Source organism: Arabidopsis lyrata (assembly GCF_000004255.2).
Source record: "Arabidopsis lyrata subsp. lyrata unplaced genomic scaffold ARALYscaffold_2, whole genome shotgun sequence".
Lineage (NCBI taxonomy): Eukaryota > Viridiplantae > Streptophyta > Magnoliopsida > Brassicales > Brassicaceae > Arabidopsis > Arabidopsis lyrata.
In genome coordinates, this window is record NW_003302554.1 from 18,514,886 (window position 1) to 18,536,752 (window position 21,867).

At 35.0% G+C, this 21,867-nt stretch overlaps 5 protein-coding genes across 5 annotated transcripts; 3 read left to right on the forward strand and 2 right to left on the reverse strand.

Moving 5' to 3' along the window:
• Window positions 1-783: 783 nt before the first annotated feature.
• On the reverse strand, window positions 784-1,924 carry LOC9325298. Its single transcript, XM_002889189.2, has 2 exons — window positions 1,595-1,924; window positions 784-1,502 (listed from the first exon to the last, which is right to left on the reverse strand). The coding sequence occupies exons 1-2, from the start codon at window positions 1,814-1,816 to the stop codon at window positions 1,008-1,010; spliced, it is 717 nt and encodes a 238-aa protein (XP_002889235.1). The 5' UTR covers window positions 1,817-1,924; the 3' UTR covers window positions 784-1,007.
• A 7,268-nt stretch (window positions 1,925-9,192) lies between these two features.
• On the forward strand, window positions 9,193-10,755 carry LOC9325299 (transcription factor MYB63). The gene is made up of 3 exons (XM_021036054.1): window positions 9,193-9,582; window positions 9,671-9,800; window positions 9,905-10,755. The coding sequence occupies exons 1-3, from the start codon at window positions 9,444-9,446 to the stop codon at window positions 10,506-10,508; spliced, it is 873 nt and encodes a 290-aa protein (XP_020891713.1). The 5' UTR covers window positions 9,193-9,443; the 3' UTR covers window positions 10,509-10,755.
• A 75-nt stretch (window positions 10,756-10,830) lies between these two features.
• LOC9323835 (TELO2-interacting protein 1 homolog) lies at window positions 10,831-17,344 on the forward strand. Its single transcript, XM_021036049.1, has 17 exons — window positions 10,831-10,932; window positions 11,222-11,354; window positions 11,614-11,926; window positions 12,172-12,352; window positions 12,471-12,779; window positions 12,876-12,965; window positions 13,047-13,499; window positions 13,593-13,700; window positions 13,785-13,915; window positions 14,026-14,155; window positions 14,286-14,619; window positions 14,730-15,364; window positions 15,460-15,618; window positions 15,741-15,815; window positions 15,912-16,220; window positions 16,309-16,524; window positions 16,598-17,344. Exons 3-17 carry the CDS (start codon window positions 11,718-11,720, stop codon window positions 17,261-17,263), a joined length of 4,005 nt encoding a protein of 1,334 aa, XP_020891708.1. The 5' UTR covers window positions 10,831-10,932; window positions 11,222-11,354; window positions 11,614-11,717; the 3' UTR covers window positions 17,264-17,344.
• Window positions 17,345-17,514: 170 nt separating this feature from the next.
• Window positions 17,515-19,213, forward strand: LOC9323836 (protein PXR1). Its single transcript, XM_002887726.2, has 4 exons — window positions 17,515-17,624; window positions 17,867-17,977; window positions 18,341-18,399; window positions 18,630-19,213. Exons 1-4 carry the CDS (start codon window positions 17,552-17,554, stop codon window positions 18,864-18,866), a joined length of 480 nt encoding a protein of 159 aa, XP_002887772.1. The 5' UTR covers window positions 17,515-17,551; the 3' UTR covers window positions 18,867-19,213.
• Window positions 19,214-19,251: 38 nt separating this feature from the next.
• Window positions 19,252-21,848, reverse strand: LOC9323837 (proteasome subunit alpha type-2-B). Its single transcript, XM_002889190.2, has 12 exons — window positions 21,752-21,848; window positions 21,386-21,451; window positions 21,217-21,293; window positions 21,065-21,129; window positions 20,858-20,904; window positions 20,594-20,669; window positions 20,335-20,402; window positions 20,024-20,093; window positions 19,842-19,927; window positions 19,703-19,765; window positions 19,548-19,613; window positions 19,252-19,461 (listed from the first exon to the last, which is right to left on the reverse strand). The coding sequence occupies exons 2-12, from the start codon at window positions 21,424-21,426 to the stop codon at window positions 19,413-19,415; spliced, it is 708 nt and encodes a 235-aa protein (XP_002889236.1). The 5' UTR covers window positions 21,427-21,451; window positions 21,752-21,848; the 3' UTR covers window positions 19,252-19,412.
• Between the last annotated feature and the right edge of the window lie 19 nt (window positions 21,849-21,867).

Consider the following 21,867-nt stretch of genomic DNA (forward strand, 5'->3'; position numbering starts at 1 on the left):
TTCTATCATAAATCTAACTCATCTACTCGTCGGCCGTAGTATAATATCCGCCATGCGATATGTTGTTCGTTAATACAGTATTTGCATTTCTACTTTTCCTTACGTCGTTGACATTTTTTTTATACTACTAATAAAATAAGTTTACTTGCACATCGGATTTTCATATCTGCGATTTACTACGTTAGTTGCAAACTTGCAGTTATTCATATATGTGAATATGTGTGCACTGTTGACCTATGAGCATTTGAAGTTAGGTCAGCATGCTGGTTATGCGCATAACTTTGAATGACCTTATTATCAAATTATTACTATATCCCATACTTAACCACACACAAATTACAACATTAAATCCTTCTAACAAAATATGAAACAGTTGTCACATTTAATTCGCCCTTTTTAATAATCAGTTTTTGTCCAAACACACATATTGAAAATTTATCTTTAATTGGGTTTAGAAACTTGTTTGTTGAAGGTATTATGCATGCATGCAATTGCAAACCATTTCCTCATTTCATCTACTACTCATCAATTTTAGGAAATCATAACCACTCAGATAAGACTGACAGGCATTTGGATCCAATTCCAAGTCCAACAGTGTAAAAGTTTTTTTTTTTATTTTCCAAATAAACTAACAAAATTGGCAAATAATACTATTAATAATAGTGTTTTATTTTCGTAAAAAAAACAAAGTTCATTTAGATGGACAAATTCAATGAATTCAAACTACCTTCCAACCAACCATGGACTTTGGGTTTATTCAAAATCAGAAAATAAGAGTATGAGGAGCCACAATTAAATTGTAACATTAATAATTATCGTAATACAAATGAACTAACTAAAGCATTTACAAAAATGCCATTAACATCCTTCTAGTCTTCTTTCTCCATCAATTTTTTTTTTTTTTTCTTTTTGAAATTTTACAAAATAAACCCCCTGAATTGGTATCTATCATTTACAACACCGAGAGCCCCAAAAATGAAAAACGTTCCAATTAAACCCCAAAAGATTCAGATCGATATGTTGAGATCAATCTTAGGCTTCTTCTTCATAGAATTTGTAGGCAAAGGAACAATGGTATCACACCTCGGACATTTCGGGTTGTTCATCATCACCAAAACATACGATAAACATCCAGGACATCCAGCCGCAACCGGTGAGGCAACAACCTCCGTCCGATAATGATCCGGCGATTGACGTTTCTTGAACATAGCCGGATCTCTCTCCGCTCTCTCCAGAGCTGACTTCACCTTGTCGAGTGTGCATACACTCTGGAAATTACTAGCGTTCGGCGATATCGATAGAGGACGATAACGAGACGACGGAAGTAGCTTCAGTTCCGGGGTTGTCGTGTCGTCAAAGAGGTTCAACAAAGGAGAATTACTAGAATTCGGAGGAAAATTCAAATCCTGAAACGTCGGCACTGTTTGATTGGATTGTTCTGCTGCGTTTGTTATTGACGATGAGCTCGTTGAATTGCATCGTTGCAAATACACTTTCCCTGACTGCATGTTCAAAAACAACGATACGATCTAATCAACCAAAATAACAAAACGTAAAAAAAAAAAAAAAAAACAAAGAGGAATTCAAGACGAACCTTCAAGTCGAGACGTTTTTCGTAACCGGTGGGGACTTGAAGGTCGAGGTCAAGCTCTAATGACCGATCACCTCCTCCTATACCGCTTCCAAGAAGGTCACGAGTCATCAGCGCCGCCGTGGATTTCGCTCCGGCAGAATCTTTAACCACCGCTCGATCATCTTTGTAACCGCTTAGTAACCGTACGAGAGAGCTGACGTCAGCAGCCATATCAAGAATCATAGAGAGAAAACAATGGGGATGTGGAAACGCAGAGAGAGTTATATAGACGGAGCCAAATATTTAAGGGCCGAAATGTAGAAATTGTTTTTAAGTCTAGGGGAAATAATTAAATGCGGCACGTTATTATAATTTTTAAAAATTCAATTGATATATTAGTATTAAATTAATATTTTGCGATTATTGTTCGTTTTTATTTTGTTTTCAAATTTGATTTTAGTTTACTTTCTCTTGTGTACACAAAAGCTAATAGTAGTATTTAATGAGGGGTTACATTTATCGTTGTACCATTATTGACTAGCATTTAAATTTTAATGTATTTAATGTGTGGTGATCTCTAACCTTTTTTTCTTTCCCTATTTCACGCTCTACACGTTTTCTCACTATTCGTTTTCTTACCATATTTTTCTCACATTTAAATTCCTATTTAATTTTTACATCTATATGGTACTAGTGCATGTGAGAGTTATAGATTTTAATTTTTTTAAAATAAAATAATATGAATACAAGCAAACAACCTGATAATTCTACTCGAGCAGTATTTTTCTTGAAAACACTGTTCAAAAATCAGTCTCGAAATATGTATTTCCGAAAATAGACCATTATTTTATTTTCTTGCAGTAATTGTTAGCAGAGGAATCGTCGAATGGAGGAGAGGAATTCTAGGAGAACGAGCCAAAGTGTATTAAATACGATAGATAGAGAGAGATAGAAAATGAGACGCATTAATTGCCAAAGCGTCTCTCCATAAATTACTTTTCAAACCTCCCTTACGATGACGAACAAACAAAAAAACCTCCTTTACGACTTTAATTAGTGATTAATGTCTTAATTCTCTTTTTGCCACCCGTTATTAATGCAACAGATACACAGCAATTATATCGAAAATGATCAAGATAAATATAATCTATAATTATTAAAAAATATATAAATTACCAAATATTTATATTACTGTGATAATATATAAAATTAATAATAAAAATCATATACATAATTATTAAAAACATAAATTTCATAGTTAAATATTTATTATTTCATGCATTTGGTTCATCACTAAAAATTGCGTCAAGTAATATAACAAACTACTAAAAAATCTGAAAACTGAAAAAAGATATTTTGAATTTGTTTATCTTTCAGATTACTAATTGAGCTTTTCAATTTTTTTGTTTGCGATATTAAAAATAATAAACAATGATGATGTGCAACAAAAATAGACAAAATAACTTAAAAAAAAAAAAAAGAGTTTTAGTATTTTCACCAAAGATATAAAATATGGGAAAATTAGAAATAAAGAAGCTCTTAAAAAAAGTTTGACCATATACACTTTTTTTTAGAAGGTCACTTTAGACTAAAATACTCTTACTCTCTATTTTAAGCATTTTTTGAATGATTTTACCAAAAAAACATGTAGATATACAAGATTATAGATGATTTGAAAAAAAAAATTGATGATTTAGTTGAAAAAAGTTGATTTTTTTATGGATAAAGTTTTGTCTAAAATTATTAGAATATGTTTTCTAGCGTTCTACGAATATCAAAATTTATATTCTAAACTTTTGTACATGTTCTACGAAAATCAGAGTTTGTATTCTAAATTTTTGTACATGTTCTACGATTTTTAGATTAGATACATGTTCTAACAAATTCAGAAGACCGGAATACAATTTCCAAAAATCCTTAGAACATGTATTCTACGCTTTTCTTCATGTTCTAATTTTAGTCAGAAAATCTATTCTACGATTTATAACATGTTCTAAAAACGTTAGACAACGTATAATTATTTTAGAATCAGTTTTCTAATATAATATAGAGTTCAATTTCTTAAAAGTTTTAGAATTCCTAAATATAGAAAGTGAATCTTTCAAAAAGAAAACTGAATATTTATTAAATATTACGTTTTTATTGTTTAGATTACGATCTTAGGATGGTTAGAATACGTATTCTAATATTTTCAGATGAAAAAAAAAATTAAAAACGAAAATCTAGAGGGTGAAATCGTTTTTTAGTCCTAATCGTCAAAGTCTTCTTCTTTCACCTCTTCCTTTTAAGTCCACATTGAAAGGTTAGACTAATTTGGTAGATTTGTCGTTGTTTTTCCCCGTTCTGTGCCACGTTTTGTCACTTGGTATATACCCATATGCTGATGATGTGTATACAACTGCCACTTGGAGATCATTATATGAGGAAACTATTAATCCAATAGGTGTTCCTGAAGATGAATGGCGCGTCCCAGAGGTTGTTGAATCTGCAAAAGTTTTACCACCTGAAACAAGAAGACAACCTGGTAGACGAAGAAAACGAAGATATGAATCAGCTGAAGACAAGATAAAAGCATTACAACAGTCACAATTATCAAAAAAGCATAAGTGCGGCCGTTGTGGTAAAGAAGGTCATAATCGAGTAACATGTGATGTAGCAATATAAGGTTTGTGATCGTGATCTGACTACTAGTTTAAAACTTAAGTATAGATTCCCTACTTTTATATTTTGTTTTGATAATTGTTTTATTTATCTTTTCAGGATTATGTTGCAACTGCTCTCATTGAACGTTTCTAGTTACCACTGTATATGGATTTTGAACTTCTTTCTCATTTCATGATTATTTTCGCATTTTTTATTTCAGATTTGAATTTCCTAGTACTCTATGTTTGAATTTTTGTTCTCATAATTGGAATCCCTACTATTCTTATGTTCGTAGTTTTGCTTTGAGTTTCGGATTGACTTATCACTAAATTAAGTATATACAACATAAGTTCCAAAACCAATTTAACATAATTTAAAAAGAAACGTAAGAACCATAGTCTCAACCTACCAAGTAAGAATTTCCATTTAGTTTATTGTTTATCGATGAGGGAAGTTGATATGTTGTGTTTTTATCGGTTTTGAGTCTTTGTTTTCTTTCCTACATCATATGTTTTATGGAGTCAAAGTGTGTTTTTAGAGTATTTTAGTCTTTTATCGAGTCTTTACAGGTTTTGGGTTGCTTTGGAGGAAAACGAGCTGTTTTGGGTTATAAACACACTTTTGGAGATGCAGTTTCGTTTAGAAGTGTCATACGTTTGGTCTCAGATGGAATACTTCAAACCGTTAGATCTTTCTGAAGTTTTGACACAAGATAGATGAAGATGTTAGCTTGATTTTCCAAGTGTTTTGAAGGAAATCTAACGGTGCATTCAAAAGTTTTACCCAAATTAGTGAAGACAGGTCAATCTGGCGAAAGAATGAGGATATCTGAATTATGTAAATAAAATAGGAAATAATTTTTTTAAAATTTTGTTAATTATATTTTCGAAAATATGAGGATAAATTTGGGTTTTGATTTTTAAAAAACCTATTTCACCAAACTTTTTATATAAAAGTATATATAGACATTTATCCATTAAAACATCCTTTATTTCTAATTTTGCCATAAAATATCAATGTGTTGTTGTTGTTTCGAGTTTAAATATGTTGAAATTTTCAGTTGCTATTTCGAGTTTCTTGCCGTGTTGACTTCCATAACATATTAGTAACACTTCCTAAATTGTTTATTTATAATCTCTAGCAAAACTATACCGACATAATGTTTTCGTTATTTTTTTGGCTGTCAACATTTGAAATACTACTCCGCAAAGAAAATGTGGTGGGATATTAATTAGTAGTAATTGGCTTTTTAGGAAATAGGAAGGTGTAATGGTGTATGCATTTAAGAACAGACCCAAAGAGCTTTGAATAGTACTAGTAATAAAATTGGAAGTTATTTATATATATATATATATAAAGAAAAAGAAAGTTATTTCTATTTTTTTCTATTTAGGTTCTTAGGGTGACGAAGTGATGATGCTCACGGACAATTTTATAGCACCTAACATTTAATAGCTTTTATTAACTTATAGTCTTATACACACATACACAAACATAGACGAAGGTGTGAAAAAATGACATTACTTTATCGGGATTGATTCAATTGACGTCAAAAGCAACTAAATAATTAATTCAACATTTTGTTTTAAAAATTTGGTAAAAAAAACAAAAACAAATTAAAACTTATAACAGGTTATACATTGAGGTTTATATAAGTATAAGATTTTAAATACTCGCTTTTGGGAATTTTTTTTGGAGGATACGTATTCCTGATAAGACGGCTGGCCCTAAATGTGTAACCGTACCAATTTTAAAAATGCACTGTGAAATTAAATTTGGTATATTTATTTATATGGCAGTGATACTGGTCTTGGGATTTCAATGCATTTAAATGGAAGATTGGTGGGGTTATTAAATTGAAAATTAAATGATAGTATAAAAAAGTTTAAATGCATAGTAGTATAATAAACCTTAAATACCCAGGCCATTACTCATTCTGCAGTCTATTTTTTTTTTTTCCAAAATTTAATGCAAGTTTTTGTCGAAAATGTAATAAAAAGGTATGATTAAGATATTTGTGGATATCTGAGTTTTATACCAAAGCTTCAAATTTTCGATATCCAAAATAGATTAATCGGCTACAATGTTAAAAAACGGTGCCAAGAAAATACTCAAGATCAAGTATTTTCATTTATTACTTCATTTTAAAAAAAACTATTAACGTTTCAAATAAGCAGGCCCATTTATAGTATTTTGAGCCCATTATCTACGAAATTCGGCCCAACTTCATCTACAAGTCCCTTTTAAATTGGTGTATGAAAGGAAATGTTATCTATGTACTCCGTTAGTCCGTTTTGAAAATAAAAAACTCTAAAAGATGGAGAGAATTGAGAGGCCTTTATTAAAAAAGTTTTATAGTATCAGAATATTAACGTTAATGACTTACGGAGTAATGAGACTAGCTAGGGTTCAAGTATTTTCATTGCAATCTTAATTATGGTTGACCGTATATAATGATATTTTATATGGTATGGATATCCGGTATTTCGCATGTTTTGGAGATTCTCCAATTACAAAAAAAGCCTAAAATATTAACCAACACATTTCTGTTGAAATAGATCCCATAACAAGTGCGTCATGCATGCGTAATCATTGATTTTCTCAGCTTACCTTTTAAGTTTTTTTGAGTCATGAATCTCATGATTTATCTATGTTTGAATGTTATGGCGTTATTTTATTTTATTTGGAATTGTTAGCACTGTGCTTGGACCTTATGAGTGTGATTAGTTAGGTGATCAGGAAAAAAGTAACTATCACTATTAAGCAAATGTCCTACCAACCCAACCCAAGGATGGATAATATTGTTTGAGATCTCAAAATTTTCAAGATTAGGTGTCTTATTTGGTCTCTTGGAAAAATCTTGTTTAGGTGATTATTAGATTATTCTAATTATGATTTAATTGTGTTTCCCTTTTTAAACTTTAAAAATATTACCTGTTTTCATCTTATAGTATATCTAGTTATGAATTCTAAACTTCTAACATTTTTGAAAGATTACGGGTCAATCTTTGGCGCATGAGTTGTTTTCTAAATTAAGAATTCGGTTGGATTAGATAAGTCGTTGTTATTCATCTCCTATACAATAATACAGTAACAAACGCAAAAAGCGAAGCATATATATTTAAATAGTCTTATACAACTCGTAGAAAACCTAAAATTTTGTCAAATAAAACCATCACATAATTAATATTACAGTACGTAATGAACTGTCGTGCCAAAAATATACGAATATATATATATTATATATATATATATATGTGTCCCTATTATGATCACACAAAACACACACATGCAGAGCTAAAATCTGAACTTTAAAGTCAGTACACTCAAAATTGATATTGACGTATGTATTACCAATTAATAGCAACATGTGTTCTTTCATCATAATTTTATTTTATTTTACTTTTATGCCACAGTTTCCATCGTTTCGTTAAGGTCCATACTCCATAGGGACGTTGAAAATTTTATTTAATTTTTTCCACTCATTGTTGTCCTTTTTTTCTTAGTAAAGTTTTCCCACTCATACTTGTTTGTTCACCAACCTTCTGATTACCAAGAGTTGTATAAAAATGCAAAACTAATAGACCGTCATTTTTATATGTTGATCCTATAGACTTTTATCGACAAAATTTCCGAATTAATCATTTTGTAACTTCAATACAAACCCGTCCATCTTACTAATTCTTTCAACATTTTACACTAGTGAGCAATATTTATTCTTTTTCAAACATATTTTAACGAAATACTTCGTACGTATTAACTTCAATTATTGGCGATACTTAGTACTTTAAAATGTTTGGAGTAATATATGCAGTGATGTCTAATTGCTAGAACAATTTTGGTTGGGTACAGAGTAATTAATTAAGAATGAAGGTTTGGTGAACATAAGTAAGTAATTAAACGTAGCCAAGTGCCAACAACAACACCAAACCCACCAAACATTAAAAAAGTCAAAAAGACGTAAGTCTTTGACCTCTTCGACTCTCTTTAGTCTTTTAGTTTGGTGAGTTCGTGCACTATGCTCACACACACTCTTTACGCTTTTTGTTGTTACGGATGTGATTACAAATGACTTTATAAAACTTTCTTATTTTCTTCTCTCTCATTTTAATGTTATATTTAAGGATTATAAATTTATGTTTTTTTTTTAAATAAATTTATTTTGATAAAAGTTTCCTTAACTTTATAATTAAAAGTTTCTTATTTGTTCTGTCTCTAATTAATTTAAATGTTCTATTGTAGGATTATTATATATTTATGTTTTTTAAATATATATATGTATATATATTTTCATAAAAGTTTTCATTAATTAATAACGACTGTTGACAAAATGTGAAAATATTCCATGGCATGACGTATGGAGTGACTGCGTTATTACTAAACAGCATTATTAGTGAGAGTTCATTTTTCTCGCGTTGTACTGTATCTACATGAACATGATGATCACGGGATTATCTATTACAATTCCAAAGTTGGTAATTATACACTGAGTCTGATTACAGAAGACTAGCAGACAAAAAATAATATAATCAATTCCAATGTATACCTTAAGCTAATTCTTAATTAACAAGTTGCAGCTTTAATTTACAATCTTATTTAGTCAAAAAACACTACCTAATATTTTGCCACTTTATTATTACTCTACCAAATATTTTTATATAGATGTACATACATCTCTAATCATTCTGGCTGTAAATTCTTAAGAACATTTCAATTAACACTTGTCGACATGTAATTTTTTGTACATTAGCAAAATACTACATAAGATAATTAACACTTGTCAAATTTGATAATTATTACAAGAGATGCTAGTTTCCATTATTATTTGATGTCAAAGAAAGGAAGAAAATACTATTTAAGCTTTTTGCATTCTAAAACAAATGTGAAATAATATTCATGCATCGGTGTTAAAAAGAAAATATAAGTTGCATGCATCATAAGGATGCCAAATGAAGTAAAAATGAGAAAATGGAATCATACCAAATAATCAACCATACCACAGACAGACAACCTTTTTCCCACTCAACAAATCTGATTTGACATTTATCAATTTCTCTGTTTACATTCATCTTTCTCATGTCAAGAACACATTCTTACCTCTCTCATATATATATAAAATCTAGAACCATATTATCTTTGGTAAAAGTGAATCTCAAAAACTGAGTGATATAAAGCTATATATATATATATTGAGAGAGGGAGTGGGAGAGAGTGAGAGAGAGAGAGAATGGGGAAGGGAAGAGCACCTTGTTGTGACAAGACCAAAGTGAAGAGAGGTCCATGGAGCCCAGAAGAAGACCTAAAACTCATCTCTTTCATTCAGAAGTTTGGTCATGAGAACTGGAGATCTCTCCCCAAACAATCTGGTATGTTGCTGCTTTGTGTTAATTCAATGGATATCATAATCAAAGCAAAGCCTCTTCAATGGTTTTTTTCTATATGCAAAAAATGAAGGGCTATTGAGGTGTGGGAAGAGCTGTCGTCTAAGGTGGATTAACTACCTTAGGCCAGATCTGAAGCGTGGCAACTTCACTTTAGAGGAGGAAGAAACAATCATTAAGCTTCACCACAACTATGGGAACAAGTAAAAATCATCAGCTAGGCTTAATATATATATATATATTGTGCTGATATATGGTGGATCAAAATTAATAGTACTGATTTGGTTGCGTTCTGCATTTTGATCAGGTGGTCGAAAATCGCTTCTCAACTTCCAGGAAGAACAGATAACGAGATCAAGAATGTGTGGCACACTCATCTAAAGAAAAGAGTGGTTCAGAGGTCAGGAAGTGCAGATGAACCGGCCTCGCCTTGTTCGAGTGGTTCTGTTTCTCGTGGGAAAGACGATAAGTCGTCTCAAGTAGAAGATTATTTGAACAGAGAGAATAATCAGGAGTCTACATCTCTGTCTTCTGGTGGTTCCAACCATTCCAATCAACAAGATGATCCAAAGATCACGTTTGAGTATATAGAAGAAGCTTATAGTGAATTTAACGACATTATTCAAGAGGTAGACAAACCCGATCTGCTGGAGATACCTTTTGATTCAGATGCTGACATATGGAGTTTCTTAGATACTTCAAACTCCACTGCAAATGAGAACAGCTCAGGTTCAAGAACAACAGAAGAAGAGTCTGATGAGGAAGAGGTTAAGAAATGGTTCAAGCACCTGGAAAGCGAACTCGGGTTAGAAGAAGATGATAACCAACAACAACATAAACAGGGAACACAACACAAAGAAGAAGAATCATCATCGTCACTGTTGAAGACCTACGAGCTCATGATACATTAATGAAATCCAATTACTTTATGGTTTCTTCTATAAAATTAGATAACTTTATTTTCGATATCAACATATAATGCAAAGGTAGAGAGAAAATGTATTTGGCATTTTTATTTGTAGCCAGTAGATATATAAAACAGATCTGGTCAAAAGATACAATATACTAAAGCTTAAGACTAATTACTATCTAAAAGAAAGATTCTTTCTCTAGTCTAAAGAATCTTGAAGAAAATTGACTGATAGCTTCGTATTGAAATTTAGGTAGTCAAGTAATTTGAAGAAGAAAATTGGGTAGGATTTGTAGTTTAGTAATGCCCATCATCTAACAACCATCTTGAAACTGGAAACGACAAAACAAGAAGACCAGTTTGCTCTTGTTTGGAGATATATGGATTCATCAGCTGAAGAAGAAGTAAACAATCAACGAATTAAGGTAAGCAAAAGCAAGGTTTCTTTCTTTTTCCTCATGACTGAACAAGAAGAAGCTAATCATAAAAGAATGTTGCATCTAGCTCCGACTGTTTACCTGAATTTCAATGGAGACAGACAAAAAGTTGGAAGCTTATAAAAGATCTCAGTTTTGTCTTCCATGGCTTATGAGAAATATTAGTTTGCTTGAAATTGAAGAAACATGATTTAGAGAAGATATATATATATATTTTAGTTACCTTAAAAGAAATTAACTTCTTCTTTCAATTTCTTTATCACTGGTTCCACCACAGTGAAGGAAAATTGAGTTTTTGTAGATAAGTGACGGAATTAAGCTTTCCGATTTGCCACCTTCTCTAATTTCCACCGTCAATTCCTATAGCGTCGACTGAGGCCGCGATTACGGTGGAGGCGATGCGAATTCCGGTGAGAAATTTTTTCGATTCGGTGTCGGTTTAAGTTGTTAAAACGACACCGTTTGAGCAACGTTTAGAGTTTGAAAGTTTAAACCGATTGGTTTAATCTGATTCGGGTTCTTAAAACGATAAAAATAATGTCGGTTTATTTTACGATACTTTATAAAATATCAGCTTTAGTTTGCAAAACTATACTCTAAATTATTTTCCATTATTTCCTAAAACCCAAAACTTCCCGGTGTTTATTACTTTATTTTCCGGGTCAATAGCAACGGGTCGGACCATTTTTCCAGGGCTAGCTAGCTAGTCACCTCTCTAAACCCTGTTTTCCTGCTTCGAGAATTGACTTTAATTTCGCGACTCGAGATTTTCGATGGAAAAGTCCGTCGTAATCCGCCATGAAACCAGTGGAGACGACGTTGAGGGAGAAGCGGAAAGAGAAGCCGTCTTTGCGCAGCTGAAAGTTCTCTGCTTGGAGCTTCTAAACCAATCGCAAAACCCTGAAAAGGATCCGGCCACCATCCCTGCTTTGCTTCATCTCCTCCGCCGTACTCCTCCGTCCTCTCTCCAGTCTTTCTTCCAGTAATTATTCCACTTTTCTCGTATCTCTTTATCTTTTTACTTGTTTCTGCTGTAAAATTTGAGTTTTTATTACCCAGAAAATTCTTGATAAACGGTGATCTTCACATGAACGCCGATTGTTTTCCTTAGATACATTAGTAACAGTTTCAATTTTAAGGTTTAAAAGAGTTTATATATTTCGTTTGTGGTGTATTGTCGATTGTTTACTAAGTGTTGTGAACTGTTTTGGTTTATGTACGTTTCAGCTACACTTTGTTCCCATTGCTTCTTTTGTTAGACGCCGCAGTTGCTTGCAGAAGTCAGGGGAATAATCACCCTGATGAATTTCCAAAAACACCTCATAGAGTGAGTGATAAAGTGGCAGAAGGTGTAATCTCTTGTCTCGAGGAACTTCTAAAGAAATGTCACATTGGATCCATAGATCAGGTGAAGTGGTTTGGAATTCTCACATATCGTTTTTATGATTGTCTCTTACCTTCACTCGCTTGGGTAACATATTCTCAGCTTAGATATGGAAACTGTGTTGAATTTCTTTTCCGTACAGATGGTTGTAATTATGAAGAAGTTAACTAGTGCTGCTATTTTATCACCATCCAAGGCTGCTGAAGAGTTTCGTGAAGGGATCATCAAATGTTTCCGGGCAATGATTTCTGGTCTGCTTCCATGCTTTGATGATTCTTGCTCATGTAAGCGCACTGTTGGCTGGCCTCAACTGTCAGATAGAAGAGATTATCAAACTCAAGTTTCAGAGTCTTATAAGTATGATTTTGAAAATCGAGAATGCTTGCTTGCATTTCTTCAGTCTCAGTCTGCTTTGGCTGCTGTGGGTCATTGGCTTTCCATTCTTCTCAAAGTAATCCTCTTTTCTCCAATGCTTTCCTTTTTCTTTCACCTGGAGTCATGTAGTTATATACATTCTAAGGTATATCGATTCTGATCACTGCACAAGGTCGCTGATGCTGAGGCTTCTCGAGGACATCGAGGAAGTGCAAATCTTCGAGTTGAGGCCTTTATGGCTTTACGGATACTTGTGGCTAAGGTAACTTTTAAATTATGCATATATGGTTTGGACCATTTCTGGCACTCATGGGTCCTAATGAGAACATGATTCTTGTTGTAGATTGGTACTGCTGATGTGTTGGCGTTTTTTCTACCTGGTGTTGTTAGCCAAATTGCCAAAGTGTTGCATGTTTCGAGAGCAATGATAAGCGGAGCTGCAGGAAGTGTTGATGCATTGGACCAAGCAATTAGAGGGTTAGCGGAGTTTCTTATGATCGTCCTTGAGGATGAGGCTAATTCATCGGCTCTCGACATTTCTGATGATGATACTAAGTCGCAGAAGCATGAATCTGCACACTCAATTTTAGACGAACTTCGTTCTCTGACAACAAAATCTCAAGGGCAGAGCGTCGAGCTGACAGAAATTACAAACCAAGAGATTGTTACCATCAATGTACCTGAAAAATCCAATCTGAATCTGAGTCGTGACTCCTTTCATGTTGAACGTACGAAGAAATGGTTAGATAGCACTACATCTCACGTGAATAAGCTGCTGTGTGAGGCATTTCCTCATGTATGCTATTTTTTCTCGTGCTACTTTCAACAAGTTTATCCCAAATCCCTTTGGAGCTGTTTTTTCTTAGTGGTAAATCTTAATTGGTTTCAGATTCTTATTCACCCAGCCGGCAAAATTCGATGGGGATTTCTAGCAGCAATACGTGGATTGCTATCTAAGAGCTCTTGCTCGTTGAAGGGTGCTAGATTAGTGATGTTGGTAGGTTCATAGCTAAACAACACATGATATTGGGTATATCCATTCCAAGGATTGCCACCATATAAATTCCTTATAATGATGCAGGAATGCGTATGTACTCTGGCTGTCGATGACTCCGATGAAGTTTCTGTAGCAGCTCAGGAATTTCTCGATGATTTATTCTCCGAAAGTACAAAATACCATGTAGAGAGTGATATAATTAAGATCTTTAGCAGGTATTGCTATCTTTGTTGTATATTGTTTCTTTCCTTTGAAGCTCAGTATGCAGATCTCTTAACATAGATGTGTGTTTTATTCTTCTTCCATGGCTTGTTTATGACAACAGACTACTTGAGAGGCTTCCAAAAGTGGTTCTGGGGAATGAGGAATTGCCTGCACTTTCGGTGGTTAAGCAGTTACTTGTCATCACTTATTATTCCGGTCCTCAGTTTTTGGCGGATCATCTTCAGTCTCCCGTATGTATTCTTTCTTGACACGGTCATAGGTTTGGTGCCACTTCTTTCTTGAATAACAAATCTAGTTTCAAAAACATGATCTAATAATGTCTTGTGATATATGATTAGTTCTTGGCATTCTGTTATGTAGATAACAGCTAGCAGATTCCTGGATATATTTTCTCTCTGTCTGAGCCATAATTCAGCATTCACCGGTTCTCTTGAGAAACTCATCGCAGAAAGGCCTTCATCATCGACAGGTTACCTCCCTTCTATCACAGAACTAAAAGTGGGGTTCCGGGAGACCAGATACAACCGTGCTGTTCCAAATATCACAGAAACAGATCTAGTAAAAATGGAGATATCGTCCCCCACTAGCTATATGTTACCTCGCATGCCTCTTTGGTTTTCTTATGTTGGTAGCCAGAAGCTCTACGAGATGCTCGCTGGAATTCTTAGACTTGTAGGCTTATCCTTAATGGCAGGTCATTTCATATTCCTTTGGAACCATTTTTCTGAAAATTACTCTGCCGTTAACTTATTAATGAGTTAGTTACTAATAGTAAATCATCTCCGTTGTGTTTGTGTTTGATAGGATTTAAAAACGAAGGGCATTTAGCAGTCATCCTGGATATTCCTTTGGGGGTTGTCCGTAAATTGGTTTCAGAAGTTCGTGTAAAGGAGTATAACGGAGAAGACTGGCAGTTGTGGTGTAATCGAACTGGTTCAGGACAATTAGTTCGCCAGGCGGCAACTGCTGCTTGTATCTTGAATGAGATGATCTTTGGTCTATCGGATCAAGCAATGGATGCTCTCTCAAGACTGCTTCGGAAGTCAAGAAAGGGAAGAGACAAACTTTCCTGGGAAATCTCATGGAACAAACGTGCAAAAACAAATCTGATTGATTGCGTTGGTAAAATCCTGCATGAATACCAATCTTCTGAAGTTTGGGATCTCCCCGTGGACCAAAAGACAATTCTGGGCCAAACCGATACCGATGTGCAACATATTAGTCTGCATTTCTTAAGAGATAGTGCAATGCTACAGCAAGTTATAATAGAAGGAATAGGTGTGTTTTCCTTGTGTCTAGGGAACGACTTTGCTTCAAGTGGATTTCTTCACTCTTCGCTTTACCTTCTGCTTGAGAGTCTTACCTGCTCGAGCTTCCAAGTTAGAAATGCTTCAGACGCTGTCCTACGTCTTCTTGCTTCCACCTCAGGCCACCCCACAGTGAGAATTTATAATAATGTAATCGGAATATACAGTCACATCATAAATCGTTTTAAAATTCAAAACTTGCTGTTTTTTGTTTGTTTGTTTGCCAGGTTGGGCATCTGGTTGTTGCAAATGCGGATTATGTTATTGACTCTATTTGTCGCCAGCTGCGCCACCTGGATCTTAATCCTCATGTCCCAAATGTTCTAGCTGCTATGCTTTCTTATATCGGGGTTGCCCATGATATATTGCCTTTGTTGGAGGAACCGGTAAGGCCATTTGCAGTGAACCGTTTTTTCTTTCATGAAAATTGCCTCTGTTGGATCTTTATCACCCTCCGATCCATATTCAGTGTGTTAAGAACTCTCTTTTTCCATTTTGGGATCTACAGATGCGATTGGTTTCTCAGGAACTTGAAATCGTTGGTAGACAACAGCATCCAAATCTAACTTTACCCTTCTTGAAGGTAGATTCAATCTTTCATTTTTTCTATTGAAGTCTTTTAAAATCATTGGCTTTCTTGTCTAAGAAACATCATAACCTTTTTTGGTGCTTCTGCTAGGCTGTTGGTGAGATTGTAAATGCATCGAAGAACGAGGCTTGCTTATTACCAGAACGAGCCAAGTCATATAGTGACCATGTTAAGGCCAAAGCAACTGATGCGATAACATCAAGGCAAGAGAGAGGTTCAGATTCTAACAAAATAGTTGACGACGAAGAAGAATGGGAAAACACACTGCTTGAATTGAATCGTTCTAAACGATACAGACGCACAGTTGGATCAATCGCCTCTTCTTGTTTAATAGCGGCCACGCCTCTCCTAGTATCATCAAATCAAGTCTCGTGCTTAGTTTCCCTTGATATAATTGAGGTATTATTCCTGTCGGATTAGTTTTTCTTGAGCTCTCTCTAGGACATTTCCGCAAGCGAACTAAATCCGTAACTTTCCAATTATACAGGAAGGAGTAGTGGCACTGGCTAAAGTTGAGGAAGCTTATCGAGCTGAGACAGAAACCAAAGAAACAATTGAAGAAGTCATTGAATATGCTTCACTCTATCAGCTTAAAGACTACATGAATGCAAGCGACGATGGAGCAGATGAAAACCGGCTTTTACCCGCTATCAACAAAATCTGGCCATTCTGTGTTGCTTGCATACGAAACAGAAATCCCGTGGTACAATCTCTTTCTACCTCTTCTGATTGTGTCTCTAGATTAATAGATTAATAACCTGCTGCATTTTCCACAGGCTGTGCGGAGATGCTTAGTCGTGATAACCCGAATCATTCAAACATCCGGAGGAGATTTCTTCTCACGTCGTTTCCGCAACGATGGCCCGGACTTTTGGAAGCTTTTAACAACGTCTCCATTCCACATTATGACGCCGAAGAACCTCCGGGAAAACAACAAATCGGCTCTCCGGCTTCCTTACAGAGCCATTTCCGAGTCATCTTCTTTGATTGCTGAAGTTTCCAGCTTGAAAGTGCAGGCTGCACTTCTCGATATGATCGCTGAGCTTTCCAGAGATAAACGCAGTGCTTCAGCGTTAGATGCAGTCTTGAAGAAAGTTGCAGGATTGGTCGTTGGGATTGCGTGCAGCAGCGTAACTGGTTTAAGAGAATCGGCTTTGAATGCGTTGAGAGGATTGGCTTGCATTGATCCTGATCTCATTTGGATCCTCTTAGCTGATGTGTATTATTCTCTCAAGAAGAAAGATTTGCCTCTTCCACCGTCTCCGGGGTTTCCAGATATCTCTAGGGTTTTGCCTTCACGGCCGGCAGAAGATTCTCAGACAAGGTTTCTGTACGTAGAGTACGGTGGTCGAAGCTATGGTTTTGAGTTGGAGTTTAGCTCCGTTGAGATAATCTTTAAGAAAATGCAGTCTCTTGTCTTTGTAGACCAAATGCATTGTTAATACTTTGCTTGTAGTAAATACTTTTTCTGAAAACATGAGTAGAAAATAATTGCTAATATATAGTTCAAGACTTCAAAGTAACATTGAGCAAAGCTAGTAAAATGGGATTTTAATTGTATTGGGGTAAAACGTCGGGGGCCAGATGCAAAATAGAAAAGAGTAAGGGGTTTAAGTGTAATTTTTGGCATCGAGACCCGACCCGACCCGGGATTACGAATTTTGATCTCGGGGGCCAAATAAATATGTCAGCTCCTTGACCGATCTATTTTTTTAGTCCGTCGGGAAATAATGGGAAGCGAACGGAGCCCCAAGGAGAAGAAGAGAAGCAGAGCTCGGAGCGAAGATTCTTCATCTTCCGATTGTATGTTCTTCTTCTTCTTCTCCTCTATGTATATACTTTTTCTTCCGTTTCCCGAGAAAATCCATCAATTTGCTTCTCTGGTTTCTTTAGTTTTGGGGTTTCAGTCATTGTGATTTATCTATCCGTGTAAGTTACGAGCATCATAGCTATTTGAGTATGTGTAGTTGGCGTTGAAATTGTGACTTATTGTTGTGTTTGTGGATGACATAATTCTGATACTTTTTTGATTTATGAATGGACAGACGAAGGGAAAGTAAAGAGGCATCGAGGAACAGATAAAGATGATGAAAGGAAAAGTAGGAGAAGTGAGAAGAAGGATAAGAAATCTCACAAGCACCACAAATCCAGTTCATGTATGATTTTTGTTTCTCATGTTTGTAGTATGATTAATTTGATGTGTTTGCTTCTTCATCTTGTTGGTTTGAGCTGTTACTTTGTTGTTGCTTCTGACATCTAGTGAGTTGGAGTTTTCTTTTTCTTGTATGCCATTAACGGATCATCAATTTAGCTTTGTCCTAACTATGTTCTCCTAGAGAAGAAAGAGGTTGTAGTCGAAACCTGTTGGTTAGCGGGATTATAGGCTGCAAGAAAGTATCTTTTTTTGGTTACATCTACAACGACTATTTATCTTTCATTAGCATGATTTATATTTCCTGTGGCTTTGCTTTTCACTATGATCTGTTTTTCTTGCGGCTGACATTGTTTGATTTTTACAGCAAAGAAGTCAAAGGATGATAAGCCAAAAAAGAAACACGCTGAAGGCGACCACAAGCTAGTGAGCTCTAACTTACCCTTCGAAATATATACTCATAAAGTCATAATAACATCTGATTGTATATTTACTCCAAGTATATTGCTTTGGAGACTCTGTATTTGTAGTTCTTCGCAGGCCTCTTCAGTTGTTTAGTCATGGTTTAATTACAAGTCTTGTTGCCCTATGACGGATTGTCATCCACATTGAGATTCTAATAAAATGTTTTTTCTTTTCCGTCTTTTTTCTTCCAGAAAGAGGGGATTCCAGAGCTATCAATGGAGGACTACTTCTCGAAGAACAACGAATTTGCTACATGGCTGAAAGAAGAAAAGCGTACTTACTTTAATGATCTCACGACCGAAGCTGCACGAGAATTGTTCTCACGTTTTGTCAAGATATGGAACAGAGGGAAACTCGAATCTCGATACTACGAGGGAATCTCCACTGCCCCACGAACAGCTCACAACTGGATGATCAAGCATAGGTGAAAAAAGCAGTACCGTCCTCTACTGTGGTTCATCGGTCACCTGTCTTCTTGCTTCTTGTACACTTGCAGGTTGATGGTATCAGAGATATATCTCTATCTAGTTATTCTACTTAGACCTCTTGTTACAGAACTAGTTAGATAGATTGTCAGTGGAGAGATATATAGTCGGTTTTTCAGAGTAAGAAAAACTTTACATATTCAAGGTTGCTGAAGAACTATCTCTGATGAATCGTTATGTAACATTCCCTCATCCAGTTATCGCATTCCACTGGATTTTGATTTAAATCCGGTCTTTGACAGTATGTATCTTCCTACTGCATTTACAACATGGTGTATAGCTTTGGCTAAGTGATTGTGTGCATGAATTTTGGTTATATGAAATTGGATTATCACAAGAGAAACATTTTTTAATGAGTTAAAAATACAGATTCTAAATTATTGGGTCACAAGTCTTAACAAATTCCAAAAGTTCTACAAAAGCAAGAACCATCAACTCTGAGAGTATATTGAGATTAAAATCCGGTTGGTTGCATGGTTAGGTCAAAGTTTACTCGACTTCAGCCAAGTAATCATCGATTTCTGCTGGTGTTAGCACCCTGCATATAACATTCACTTTTCAGATATTGATGGCAATAACAAAGATTATTGTTTATATTAGTTTGTAATCTTGAACATTTTTTACCTGAAAACTTTGTCAGCACCGATTTTGCCAATCTCGATGTTTTTGCTCGAGATTTCTCCCTCGAAACTGTGAAAAGAAAGACAGAGGTTATAGGCTTTTGTGAAATTCAGAAATATGGAAATAAAGTAAATTAAGTTTTGGTAAAAAATGCTCACCCTTCCTTCAATGTCAATATTGCCGTGTGAATGGCATCATCAAGTTCCATATCTTCTGTGTACCTGATCAAAGACTAAGATGAAAAGACATGCTTCCACGGTCATAAATTCATCATCACAAATGGTAAATTATTATCACCTCTTCTCAAGAAACGTCTTTGCATTCGAAACATTCTTTCCCATTGCAGAAGCTTTCCATGAGAAATAAGAGCCAGATGGATCCACCTAGTAGAAAATGAAAAATATGAAATAAGATGTTTTCAATTTATGGGTTGAAGACTTTTGGCAGGATGGTTATATTTTCTTTAAAGCTCTACATACTTGATACAGTTGTGGACCCTTGTCATCATACCCAGCCACCAGTAGAGAAACTCCAAACGGCCTAACACCACTGTTAATAGCAGAAGGAGACGGAAATTAGAAGCAAGATTCAGTAGTCTAGTTTGTGAATACAGATTTGCATTAACAACATTATCTCACGCCAAATCAATATCAAAACTGAGCTTAGAAGTGCATAGAGACTCGCTCTAAGTTGCAATCTATGAGCCAGTAACTCTTTTTAACCCTCTTGAGCATATGGGAGGAAGTAACCATATAGATATTGTAATACACACTCTCGACATAGTACTTACCCCGATTGAGTGAACTCTTGCATCACTGTGGCAGTTTCCCTTACAAGTTGAGTAACGGGGATGGGTTCCTGCAACAATAAAACCTCCTTAGAAGTTGAATCAACAGAGCTAACGGGATTATAAATAAGCAAGAACTTATATGAAGTGGAATCATCAATCCAAAGTTTCTCCAAACAAACAAAGATTGAAGATTTATCATACATGTACTAGTATATACTCCAGGAAAAGTAGACAAAAAATAGAAGATATTTAAGATTACCTTGTACAATCGGAGATATTGCTCAGCCTGCTTCCTACTCTTTCGCACAAGAACTCGGAAATCAGGACCCATACCACTACATAAAAGGCAATACCAAAGTTAGCACTGAAATTATGAGGGCACAAAGGAAAAGGTTGTTTTCCATCAATAGCACTAGCACCTGATGAGAGATACAAAGTACCCAAAACAAAATGAAAAATCCTCTGATAAATCCAATTTTCAGGCTATAAAAAAGAAGAAGTACGGATAGCTGTGGAGAAGAACCTGTAAACAGTCCCAATGTTGGGAGTCAAATGCTGAATCTTTTGAACCTGAAACAGAGATTGGATAAAAACATTAGTTTCGTAGGAGTTACTGAAAGTATGCAACCGAAAGAAAAGTACCAAACGCAGGCATAGAAAGAAAACGAACTGATATTGCTATAAAATTTTACAGAACATGTTGACCACAGAAAGAGATAATCAAACTTACAGACGCTTCATCAACCAATATAGAAGGAAGTTTCTTTTCTGTTGCAATGACAACTCCATTTGAAGCTGCAGAAAGAAAACCACAGTCATGAATATCAAAGACAATGTTCCTTAAAAATATCCTCTCGAATTTGATAAGATCATTGACAAAACCTTTAATTCCGAGAGATGTTTGGCCTGATCCAACAGCTGTTAGGGCATGTTCTATCTGAACCAGCTTCCCTGATGGGCTGTTTCAACCGAAATTAAACCGGGAAGAAACCGTTGGAAATGCTCAGAAAGAGATTACATTTATATACATATGATAAAAAAAAGTTTATACCTGAAGGTGGTGAGAGAAAACGAGTACTGACTGTCCCCCATTCAAAACCTTAAGCAAGCTGAAGTTCTGCAAAAACCAAAACTAATTAGTAGAACAAACTTAAATAAAACGTCTGAGCAAGTAAGTACACTGAAGCGTTCAAATCTGACAAAGCTTAACGCGGAAGAGTCGTAAGGAAAACGATGAAAAAGACAAGATAACAACGCTAATTAAGAATTGTGAGGAAATCAAATCAAACTCAAAGATCAGTTCTTAGCTCAAACTCAGAGACGAAAATTGACAACTTTTTCTTAAACCCAAATTCAATATTAATTCAGTTTTCAATTCAGATTCAACAAAAGAAACCCATTCAATCAAGCAACAAACCTTTGATATATGGATCGAAGAACGGAATGGCCGCAAGAGAAGAGAAGAGAGATGACCCAAGTGAAGAATTTTAAGCTCAAGGTTTTCTTGCACAAAGGGTGGAGTCTTGAGAAAGA